Source organism: Dunckerocampus dactyliophorus, chromosome 11 (genome assembly GCF_027744805.1).
Source record: "Dunckerocampus dactyliophorus isolate RoL2022-P2 chromosome 11, RoL_Ddac_1.1, whole genome shotgun sequence".
Lineage (NCBI taxonomy): Eukaryota > Metazoa > Chordata > Actinopteri > Syngnathiformes > Syngnathidae > Dunckerocampus > Dunckerocampus dactyliophorus.
The window spans coordinates 26590605-26603208 of NC_072829.1; the positions used below are offsets into that span (position 1 = coordinate 26590605).

Below are 12604 nucleotides of genomic sequence, written 5' to 3' on the forward strand. Positions count from 1 at the left end.
ATTTTCTGAAAATAAACATGTAATATTATGAGAAAAAGTCATGTTATTTTAGTAACATAGACTTGACATATTAAAGAAAAAATGTCTGTTTTTTTGAAGTCGTAATATTGCGAGGAACAAACAAAACAAAATAAAGGTTTTAGAAGTTTTTGGAAAATAAAATTTGGAAATTAAAAAAAGTGATGATATTATGGGAATTAAGTCGTAGTATTTCAACGAGAACATTTACAACGATTACTTCAGACGAAAGTTGAAATACTGTATTGGGAAATCGTAAACAAAAAACAGCAAAAATGGGGAATAAAGGAGCAAAGACCAATGTTGATACTAATAATACGCGTTTTCACCAATAACACAAAGGCCAGATGCATTTTTTTTCTTGCAATATACTGCATACAACACAATATCAAAGTGGCCCCTGTCATTTTTCACTATGGGGCCCTTGGTGGAATCTAAGGAGCGTGTTATCACACGTTATACCCTTACAAAAATAACGATCGACACTGTCAGGGAGTTTTTTTAATGTACTTGCAGTGATGCTGTTGAAGCATTAGCATTGCACGGGGAGATATTTGTAATATTTCGGTTTCTGTAGCGTATGGCGCCACATCCGAGAGACAAAATCTTAGAAACAGTTCTGTGATGCAATGCAGTGCACACATACTGAAAAAAAAATCACAATTTGAGAAATTTAAGATATTTTTGTTCAAGGTTTTGCAGGATTAACACAGTTTTCTGACGTTTGACCAACTTTAGAAGAGAAAGTACACTTTGCATACTTAAGGGAATGAATCCATTGTGCTATCTTAACAATTATCTTAGTAATTATCTTAGTAATGATCTTTGTTAAGGGAAAGTGTTTGCAACAGCTTTGTGCGCTGCACTAACGAAGCGTCCTGTTAGTGTTTTCCTGTAGAGCTCAGGCAAAAAAGCAGGGATGCTGCCTGTTTAAAGTGTCCACATTTCGTCACATTATGTGTACAAAATGTCTTCCTTTTTCTAGTCTTCACAGCCCGAGTCCGCGCTCAAAGAGCCACCACAAGCTGTGCCGGCCGACGTGCACACCAAAGGCAAGCCTGACCGCATGAGGTCCAACCAGCCAATCAGAAAAAAGCCGCATGGACAAACCATCAAGTCAAGCAGAGCAACCTTCTCATGTGGTCCACCTGAGCACCAGATCTCTGTCAAAGCTCGGCCACATTTACCACAAGGTAAGACGATGATGATATCAATCATGTTGCTTACAGATTCCATCATCGTCTGACTCGGTGACTCCAAGGTCGCTGACTATAAATTGTGCAGAAACTGTGATAGAACGTAAAATGAAGATTTATAATTAAAAACATATCATTTAGCTATCTTTAATATTTATTTATTGTATGTATTTTTATTATTATATTAATCTCTGGCTTCGAAAATATGTTTTGGTATCTCTGTGTGGAGTTTGCATGTTCTCCCCGTGCGTGCGTGGGTTTTCTCCGGGTACTCCGGTTTCCTCCCACATTCCAAAAACATGCATGTTAGCTTAATTGGCGACTCTAAATTGTCCATAGGTATGAATGTGAGTGTGAATGGTTGTTTGTCTATATGTGCCCTGTGATTGGCTGGTGACCGGCCCAGGGTGTACCCCGCCTCCTGCCAAAAGACAGCTGGGTTAGGCTCCAGCATACCCCCGCGACCCTAGTGAGGCCAAGCGGCATAGAAAATGGATAAATGGATGAATTACCGGTGTATTCTTGGGTTAATGTTGTTCCAAAATGCTGTTTACACAATTTGATTCCGAGTACTCCTGAAATAGTGCAGTCACAGACAAAAGTTGTCCTTGTCTCCATTTTGATTTCCAGCAAAAAACCCCAAACTGCGTATAAAAGCATCACAGAATTCTGCTGCTACTTCCTCCTCGGACTGCAACCAAGAAAACTCCAGCTCCCCCATCACCAAACCAGAAAAGAATCCCAGAGCGCACGTCATCACCCCTTTATTTAACACTAAAACGTCCACATCCTCTCCGCGTCCCACTCCTCCTCCCGTCACCCCCGTGGGCCCTGCTGCCCGTCCCCGAAGGGTCCATCAGTTGGTGCTGAAGCCCGCCGTTATCATCCTGCCTCCTCTGCATCTTCTCCCACCCCCCCATCCTCGGCTGCACACGTGGAGGGCCCCGGCTCCAACTTTACCCTCCTCTCGTTTTGCTGGAAGCTTCTCCAAGGACACGCTGCTCAAACACAAGTTGAAGTGTTGTGTCTGATTCCCTGCTGGGAGTATGTGTGCCTAATATGCAGGGAATCGCTGTAGCAGAAGACCTCTGAGGTCACACAATTCACAATTCAAACCACATTTTGGGGAAAAATATGCCTCTAAAGCACGGTTGTCCAAACTTTTACCAGCAAGGGCCACACAGTGAAAAATGAAAGGATGCAAGGGCCACTTTCATATTTTGTAAACAAATGATATGTCGTATTCCGTTCCGTGTGGAAGTGGTACGTTTTTGGCTTCTTAAACAAATCCGAGGCTAACTGTTAGCTCGCTAGCTTGCTAGCTAGGGCCGTCTCGAGTCCCTGCAGCATAAGATTTGCGCAATGTGGTGTAAGCGCTAATTAATAGGAGCGTAAAGGTGACTATAGGGGTGTTATTTCACATCTAAAGGGCTCTAATAATGTTGAACACCGTATTTAGAAAGTCACAAACAGCTTTTCTATCCTCTGACTATGAACGTATTCCATTTATTAACATTGAATCCTATATCACGGAAATGAATTGGAACCAATTAACCGCCGTAAAGGAGGGATGCCAGCATTTAGTCTACACTTTGCTGTTTGCTCGTTTTTTCCCCATTTTTGCAGTTTTAAAAAAAATTTCCAATTGCAGTATTTCTCAATTACTTCTTAAATAATCTACATAAATGTACTTTTTGTAATATTTTGACTTAATTCCCATAACATTATAACTTCTTCCTCAACCTAATTTCCCCAAAATGGCAACTTTATTTTGTTTTGTTTGTTTGTTATAATATTATGACTTGTAAAAAAAATACCGTATTTTTTCTTTATTATTTCAACTCCCTTTTCCTCGTTAGAGTCTGACTTTTTTCTTTTAATATCTTGACTTTATTCTTGTAAAATGACAGCTGTTTTTCCCTTTTTGCTCTTGTTTTTTTTTTTAATTTTCCAACTATTTCCACTTTTTTTCTTGTAAATTTTCTTCTCGTAATTCTGACTTATTCCCGTAATTTATGGACTTTATTCTCATAAATTCTGACTTTTGCCACCAAATTTGGACAAAAATGACAACTTTATTTGTTGTTTTGTTGTCTTGCATAATATTACTACTTTCAAGAAAAAGTATGTTTTTTCTTTCATGTTTCAACTTTATGCTACTAAAATGATGCTATTTTTTCTCATAAAAGTCTGTTATTCTGCCTAAAATTATGACTTTTTTTGTTGGATTACCACTTTTTGCTCTTAATATTTTGACTTTATTTTTTGCAAAATGACTGCTGATTTTTCCATTTCTGCTGCTGTTGTTTGTTTTTAAAGTTTGCACTGCTCTAAGGTCACATAAAACGTCCAAGTTTGAAGCGCTTTCTGCGTGAAATCACGTGAGTGTGTGAGGTAAGTTCAGTGAGCATCAAGGTTTTTTTTTTTTCCGTTTTCGAATCCCTTATAACATTTGTTAGCAAACGTACCCTTTTTTATGTTAACTTTTTTCTTACTACAATTAGTGGTTAACTTACTTTTACACTTGTATGTTAAAAATCTTAAAAATGGCCTTGTACGTGGACGGTTGTCACCGTGCTTTTGTTGATCACTAAAAGATGAAAACCAGTTTGCATGCACGTCTGCTGGAGACAAAGTAACGTGTTTATAACCATATTCATCCTGAAAGTAAGACATTGTTTTTTTCTATTGAAAAAAATCTGAAAAAGTAGTCTTATATTCGTGGTCAGGAGATTTATACAGTTATGGAAAAAATGATGAGACCACGCTTGTTTCTTCAGTTTCTTGTTCATTTTAAAGCCCGATACAACTAAAGGTAGCTTAGTTTGGACAACAATGACAAGAAAAATAGCTCATAAGAGTTACATTTTTTGGCACTACAATGCTATGGCTATTCATGTAAGAACTTAAGTGATTTTGGCTATTATCAAGAAAACCATGGAGGTTGCCAGATCAGCTCTTAAATTCAACTCTTATGAGCTATATTTGCTATCATCATTATTATATTCTAATTCAGCTCTTATGAGCTATATTTGTTATCATTATTATTATATTATAATTCAGCTCTTATGAGCTATATTTGCTATCATTATTATTATATTATAATTCAGCTCTTATGAGCTATATTTGTTATCATCATTATTATATTATAATTCAGCTCTTATGAGCTATATTTGCTATCATTATTATTATATTATAATTCAGCTCTTATGAGCTATATTTGCTATCATTATTATTATATTATAATTCAGCTCTTATGAGCTATATTTGTTATCATCATTATTATATTATAATTCAGCTCTTATGAGCTATATTTGCTATCATTATTATTATATTATAATTCAGCTCTTATGAGCTATATTTGCTATCATTATTATTATATTATAATTCAGCTCTTATGAGCTATATTTGCTATCATTATTATATTATAATTCAGCTCTTATGAGCTATATTTGTTATCATTATTATTATATTCTAATTCAACTCTTATGAGCTATATTTGTTATCATTATTATATTATAATTCAGCTCTTATGAGCTATATTTGTTATCATTATTATATTATAATTCAGCTCTTATGAGCTATATTTGTTATCATTATTATATTATAATTCAGCTCTTATGAGCTATATTTGTTATCATCATTATTATGTTATAATTCAGCTCTTATGAGCTATATTTGTTATCATTATTATATTATAATTCATCTCTTATGAGCTATATTTGTTATCATTATTATATTATAATTCAGCTCTTATGAGCTATATTTGTTATCATTATTATATTATAATTCAGCTCTTATGAGCTATATTTCTTATCATCATTATTATATTATAATTCAGCTCTTATGAGCTATATTTGTTATCATTATTATATTATAATTCAGCTCTTATGAGCTATATTTGCTATCATCATTATTATATTATAATTCAGCTCTTATGAGCTATATTTGCTATCATTATTATTATATTATAATTCAGCTCTTATGAGCTATATTTGTTATCATTATTATATTATAATTCAGCTCTTATGAGCTATATTTGTTATCATTATTATATTATAATTCAGCTCTTATGAGCTATATTTGCTATCATCATTATTATATTATAATTCAGCTCTTATGAGCTATATTTGCTATCATCAAACAAATGTACTTTCAGTCGTACCAGGCATTAAAATGGATCAATGAACTGAAGACACAAGACCTTGACTGTACATGCAAATTGACAGGCAGCGTCAAACGATCCAAGTGAGTCAGAGGTTTTCTTTGTGTCACTCACGCACACGCATGCAGTCAATACAATATTTTTATTCTACGGTTGTATAAATGAGCCCAGGTTCTTACTAAATCTGATGAATTCCTCCGCAAGGAAATTCCTTGCAAATTCCCCGAGCCAAACTTCTGACTTTGACATCCTCGGCTCAGTATCAAATATCAAAACCTCATACTCAAAAGGCCGCTCATTTTTCTTTATTGTTAATGCATTTATTGTCACAACAGATAACATTTTACATGGTGTGGACGTGTGATGACCGAGCCTGACATGGTATACAGCATTTCATTGTTGGCTTGGTGTAAGGTCAGACTGCGTTGACAGATTGCAAGTGGAGTGCAGGTGCTGGCGCGCTGGCCCTTTAAAAGCAGTGACGTCGGACATTTTACCGCTATGCACTGTCGTTTGTGGGTGTATTTACGTTATTTGTGGGAGCTAAGCTCTTCCCATCTGACCTCTGTTGATATAAATACTTTGTATATGCATAAAGATTCCTGAGGACAGAGTGACGTGTCGACGTTTAGCAACGTGACATTCTTTATCTTGTCAACTCGACACATGAAAGCAAAACAGTGACTAATATAAAACGGATTAAAAATGCGGCTTTGAGTGAATGGGACACACGATGACAAGGAATAATAACGAGTATTAAGGGGTTATTTTTTGTGCCAATGTGAATCCATTTGCGGTCAAGTCGAGATGACTTGTGCAGAGAGCATCTACAGTACCGTACTTCATGTGTGTTCACCACTCTTTAATACTCGGGATCTCAAGAACTCATCAACATAAAACTGTCAAGACGACATGCACAATCAAAAAGCCATCGCTCTCGCTTTCCTACATATATTGTGTGCCTTCCTCCTACACAGATTCTTTTGCATTGATTATTATGATTACAATCACTTCAATCCTCTCCAAGAGCTTTTCTTCCCTCTCATCTAATGGATTGCGACATTTAAATGCAGCAAATTTAGTGGGTTGCTGGAAGGTTCCATCTGATGACGCAGCATGAGCGCTTGGTGCCTCCGCCGTGGATGAAAGCGATCCCATGAACAGGAGAGCACCTCCGGAGCAATTCCAGTGTTTTTGTTTTCGCGTGAACACCATGTCATCTTCATTAAAAACAAAAAAACCCACCCCTGACCATTCCGCTCATTCTTCTTTCCTTGTGGCGTGAGCTAACATATATGTACAGTACATCACTGGTTACCATGGCAGCAAAGCTGTGGCTTGGCCTGGGAGGTGCTGTGCTCACTGGTGGGGGTGGGGGGGTCATTGCTGGGGGAGTTCTGACGGCTGTTTCTTAGGTTTCAGAGTGTCTATGAGAGACTGGACGCCGCGCTTCACGCTGGTGGTCACTCGGCGGGTCACCGGTTCGGCGGCGGGCGAGGACGAGGAACCGGCGCGTTGCGAGGGCGGCCGCGCCACCAGACACTTCTGATACCGCAACTGCAAAAGAAGAGAGCGGCGTTCAGTTAGCGTTAGGCGCTGGGAATGAAGGAAAACGATTGGTTGTCTGGCGCTCTATGGGTTATGTCAACACAAGTATTTGAACATCTCATCATTTCACCAATAGGAAGGAAAATGGAAGAACTTTTGACTGATCTACTCATGATACTATTTTTCAGTCATTTTAAATACGTCTCGGAGGGCTCCCATGTCTCTAGCTGACGCTTTATTTGCAGTATTTTAAGAGGTGTAGCAAAGCCTGTTTTAATTTTTTTTACATTTATTTTTACATGGGGTAGGATATTGTAATACAGTCGTACCTTGGTTTTCGTTATTTGTTCAAAAAGGTCTGACAAAAAACAAAAAGCACAAACACTAAGGCAATTTTCCCAAAGGAAATAATATAAATACATATAAATCCATTCCAGACACCCCAAAATATGAACAAAAAAAATCATTTTATAGAGAATAATAATAGTTTTGCATGGAGAAAACAATGTAAAATAATTATAAATGACAATGATTCCTGGCGAGATTGAATTCAGTAGTGTTCTTGACCTTCTTTGGGAAATTGCTGGCATTCGCAACTTTCTTTGGCCCCATGGCAGGTCATTTAGCGGTCACACTCAATAGAAAATGCACGGACAGTGAGTCAGCAACACGTAGGGTGCTTTGTTTGGGCACTCGATTTCACGGAACGATACAGTACGGGGCAAACCGAGTAGTTTGTTACGTGCAACGTTGTCCAAAAACTGAGGCAAAATTTCTGCAAAACGAATCATGCAAAAACCGGGCGGTACGAAATCCGAGGTTTGACTGTATAGTTTAGCACATTGTTTTAGCACATTAAAGGAAAACTACACTTTTTGGGGGGAATTTTGCCCATCATCCACAATTCCATGCTTCCATGCTTTTCTTGATGATAACCAAAATCACTTGAGTTCTTCCATGACTAACTACAGCATCGTACTGTCATTGTTCTATCTGTCCAAACAAAGGTACCTGTAGTTGTATCAGGCATTAAAATGAACAAGAAACTGAAGAAACAAGGGTCTAATCATTTTTTCCCTGACTGTATTTAGACTTTTAAGCCCTCTAAAAAAACCTCAAACAATGTTTTATTGTTTTATATACGTACATGCATGCTGTGATCATGCATTAACAGGTAACATGTAATACTTACTGTATATTGCCATATTTTGATCATTTAAAACATTACCGGAACTTCTTTCATCGGCGCATTGATTTCATAGCTCATAGTTTTTTTTTAGGGCTCTATCATCGTAATAGGTGCCTCCCATGACGCGCAATGTTAGCTGGCTCATGCTGAGTCGTTTTCTCTCGTTAGAGCGCACAGAAAAGGGAGAGAAATGTGTTTTCATGTTTGACATAAGGATCGTGGATGAACATTCGCTTACCACACATGCTGCCTGCACAGCTTCAGACACACATCCTGCATTGGGGTCGCACCAAAACACGTGACACTGGAAGTGCTGGCTTCCAGTATCCATGATGAAGGCAAATGTGTGGATGTCCCGCCCAACACCCATGAAGGACAAAAAACGGACCCGACACTCCACCAGCACTTCTTCTTCCTCCTCCTGTGCTCAAAGTTCATGAAAAGAAGTAAGCTTTTATACAGCGCAGCACATATAATCCTGCATCATCAACAAGGAAACCTGCCTTTTCTTTGATAACAGCCAGAGTGGTGTCAGCGATACTCAGAATCACAGGGGTCCAGTCCTCCTTGCCGGTGGAGGACACCAGGCTGTCAATCGCGCCGTTTATGATGTCCATACCTGGAGAAAAGAAAGAAAAACACACACAGGAGAGTGTGAACCAGGAGAACACGGTGGGAGGAATTCATCACAAGACCGGTGGGGTGTGTTTGGATGTGTAGCGTGGGCTCACTTGTACCTATGGGCCGAGACACTGACGTCATACCCAGGTACAGCACATGGAACTTCTGCACCAACTCGGTCTTTGGCATGGGGAACTCTGCAAACATCCATGTTTTCATCACGTGACAACACTGTAGTAATTGCTTTCAAATAGAGAAATAAACACTCTTATGCACATCTGCATATTTGAAGGTGCTGCTGGCATAATTAGGGCATGAAGCAACCAATCACACACACACGCACACACACACAAGTAGGCAAAAATTCATCAAGCTGGATGGAAGCCCTGCTGTGTTTGTTTACTCTATGGCTTGGAGGCAAAAGTTAAAAGAAGCTGGATCACCTGCATCTAAATCAGCAAGGGAAGTCAAATAGGTTCACTCTTCACCAGCGGGACCTCATCTTCAAAATGTCATGTGCTCATTTGCCGAACTAGCCATTATATTAGAAACCCCTGCACATGCAGAAGCTCTATCAAGATAATAATACAGTGTGAGTCGTTTAAAGTTTAGTTTTGTGCATCATTGCAATCTTTTCTAATAATGTGGTTACTGTTCTGTCACAAAGCTACACACGGGGTGATGTGATACAAATGGAAACCACTGCAAACATGAATAAATACAGTATGTTGAACAATTGTAATGGTATGAAGTGTTTATGTAATGGCATAAGAAACACATTCAAGGCTGTTGACTCTATCATAAAAACGGCTCCAAAAATAATCCTGTACAATAACCGTGTAATTAACCATGCAATAAACAAGTGCAATAACCGTGAAATACTGTAAACCTGTGACTTGTACCTGTATATGGTGTATATAACCTCGGATTTGTATAACCCTGTTTTTGCACTTTATCTGCTTGTGTGCTTTTGTACTTTTGCTGCAGTAAACCTGAAATTTCCCCTTGTGGGACTAACAGAAGCATATCTTATCTTATCTTATCTTACAGCAGATATAATGTCAGTCCGACCGAAAGACTGCTGTCAAATGTTAATGAACACGTGTGGAATCTTAAATAACACAAAACCAAACACGCCGAATCGAGCGACTTAAAACATCCCATGTGCAAAAGGAATACTACGGAAGATTTCCACGATCACTGAAATCCCCTGAACGTGGAATAAAGTCGCTCACGTAGCTTCCTAATGAGTTTCAGGCCATTTTGCACCATCAGCATCTTAATTAGTGAATTTCACAGCGTAACAATCCATCAAGAGCTCATCTCCATGATGGCTATGGACGGACTAAAGGAAATCAATCTGGGAGAATGGCTTTTACCTGGATTCACCTCATCAGTGAACTCCATGAGCACGGAGAGGTTCCCTCTAATATCTTTCCCATCTGCACTTCTCAGGTAATGAAAACAGTAGTTGGAAGGACAGTCGTTTCAAAGGTTGTTTTTTTTTTTACACTTGAACAACCACCGAGGACAAACTTAAAACGACAGAACAGGGCACATCATACCAACGTCGACAGCAATAACCACAATATACAGTGATTGTTATCAGAGGTATGCTGGAGCCTACCCCAGCTGATGGTGGGCAAGAGGCGGGGTACACCCTGGACTGGTCGCCAGCCAATCGCAGGGCACATATAGACAAACAACCATTCACACTCACATTCATACCTATGGACAATTTAGAGTCGCCAATTAAGCTAACATGCACGCTTTTGGAATGTGGGAGGAAACCGGAGTACCCGGAGAAAACCCACACACGCACGGGGAGAACACGCAAACTCCACACAGAGATGCCCAGGCCTTCCCAGTCTGCTTACTGTGTGGCCAACATGCTAACCGCTCGGCCACCGTGCGGAATTTAGGGCTATCAAATGATTAAAAATTGTAATCAAATGAATCACAGTTAATTAATTGAATATGTCCTTTTTTTACTGTATTTTATGAACCAAAAAATAAATGACACGACCCAATGTTATATATTTGTATGTATTAACAGCTCCAAATGCACTGACATTTTAAATCATGCCAAAAGACACCACACGTCTGAAATCTAAAGCACCCGTCTCTTTTATAATAGCAGAACATTGAATCACACTTTGCGTTCAAAGACATCACGTATTTCTTAAAGTTAAACTCACTGTTTGGAGTGTACATGTATTTTCTGGGATTTCCGAGCATACTTAAATGCAACAAATTGTGCTTCCGCAGTGAGAATCCCGCTAGTGAGCGATAAGAATACCCACTTACTTCTTTTTCTTTGTCTTTCTGTGTATTTAGACCACACATACACTCATCATAAAGACGTTGTTGAATGCACCTCGCTGTGGTCCAGTGACAATGAGGAAGTGTCGTTCCCAGGACGAGTGTGTTTGTGAGCTGGAGATACGTACAGAATATGATGTTGGAATTGCACTGCTGGTGATGTGTTCAGGTCGGAATAAAGTTATAAGAGTGTCAGACTCTACGACGCACTATTAGGGCCACATTAGAATTTTTTTTTTAGAAAATAAAGTCGTAAATTTACGAGAAAAAAAAGTTTGTACATTTACCAGAAAAAAATCGTACATTTACGAGAATAAAGTCGGAAATTTATGAGAAAAGAAGTCGTAAAGTGAGGCGAATAAAGTGGGAATATTACGTGTCATATGTGTTAGAGGGAAAATGGAACGGGGATTGGGGATTGGGGATTGGAACACCTCAATGACCTCTTCAAGATGAAACACTCTCAATGTACAAAATAATCATCAAACTTACTCGTTTGTTCATATAATGCACACAGAGCAATTAACAACTTCATGCTCTGTCTCCTTTCCGCTCCGTTCCCCTTGCACCATGAGGTGTTCAGGCGCGCTCGTAATTGAGTGTTAGGCGCTAATTGGATTTCATTATTATATCATGTACCCCTTTTACAACTGGGTACGCGTACCCCACTTTGGGAACCTTGGGCCTACAGCATCTTGCTTTGCAGCCTCTGACACATACAGTATTTATGTTTGCATACTTGTATGATTGTTATTTATAAAAATGGTATCATATGAGGCCGTCAATGTTAACCAGGTGCATTTTTAAAGTGTTAAATCTGTGATAAATCTGATATTGTTTCTACATCTTAGAGTGGTTAACTTATTTTTACACTTGTATGACATTGCTTGTCTTTAAAATGAGGCCGTGTCTGTTATTGTTTTTGTTTTGTTGTAATACTATACTTCATATTAAAAACTTTACTTTAAAAAGTGGCCAGTGTAAGTACAGCGAAAGGTTTGACGAGGGTTTGACTGCTGAAACGTCCCTCATGGGAAATGCGTGAAACCTCCACTTTGTTTACTGCAAGTAAACTCTCACTGGACACCAAAAGGATTCAAATAAGAACTCCAAAAGATGTGAGGGATGTTAGACCAGTAAGTGCTTTGATCCTGGTGCTGGGATGTGGAGTTCTGGCCTCAAACAAACACTAATTGGGTTTTAATGAGGTTGACGGCCTGTGGATGAGTCGATACCGTCCATCCTTATTGCCATGCAGAGCAGATCCAAGCATGACTTGTGATGGTGGTTTTCTCGCTTCCTCTGTAATGAGAGCTTGAGTGGAACACACAGTGCGACAAAGCGAAATAGGAATCAGTGACTCGGATTAGCTCAGCGATGAGGATTTCTTCTGAAGTCGGGGTAATTGAGCCAAAGGGGACTATCTTTTGTGGTCACAATCTCCTGGTCCTGGACGATGCCGCCTTAAAATATGTCGATATAGTTGTGTTTTTGGATGTGGAGGAGGGCTGTAATGTGAGACGAGAAAGCACAGAGCGGAAGATA

The 12604-nt window shown here is 38.9% G+C and overlaps 2 protein-coding genes across 4 annotated transcripts in view; one reads left to right on the forward strand and one right to left on the reverse strand.

Annotated features, from left to right (window-relative positions):
* The window catches only part of LOC129190416 (putative methyltransferase NSUN7), a 30662-nt gene extending 26579 nt beyond the window's left edge, over positions 1-4083 (forward strand). The window contains exons 12-13 of the mRNA XM_054793103.1: positions 1004-1211; positions 1845-4083. Of these exons, the coding sequence (XP_054649078.1) occupies positions 1004-1211; positions 1845-2245 (609 nt within the window). The 3' untranslated portion in view covers positions 2246-4083. The remainder of the gene's footprint in view (positions 1-1003; positions 1212-1844) is intronic.
* Positions 4084-5669: 1586 nt separating this feature from the next.
* LOC129189824 (amyloid beta precursor protein binding family B member 2) overlaps positions 5670-12604 on the reverse strand; it is a 37513-nt gene continuing 30578 nt past the window's right edge. For all 3 annotated transcript variants that reach the window (XM_054791936.1, XM_054791937.1, XM_054791935.1), the window contains 4 exons: positions 8854-8934; positions 8620-8735; positions 8355-8537; positions 5670-6936 (listed from right to left, as the gene is read on the reverse strand). In XM_054791936.1, the coding sequence (XP_054647911.1) occupies positions 6760-6936; positions 8355-8537; positions 8620-8735; positions 8854-8934 (557 nt within the window). In that variant the 3' untranslated portion in view covers positions 5670-6759. The remainder of the gene's footprint in view (positions 6937-8354; positions 8538-8619; positions 8736-8853; positions 8935-12604) is intronic.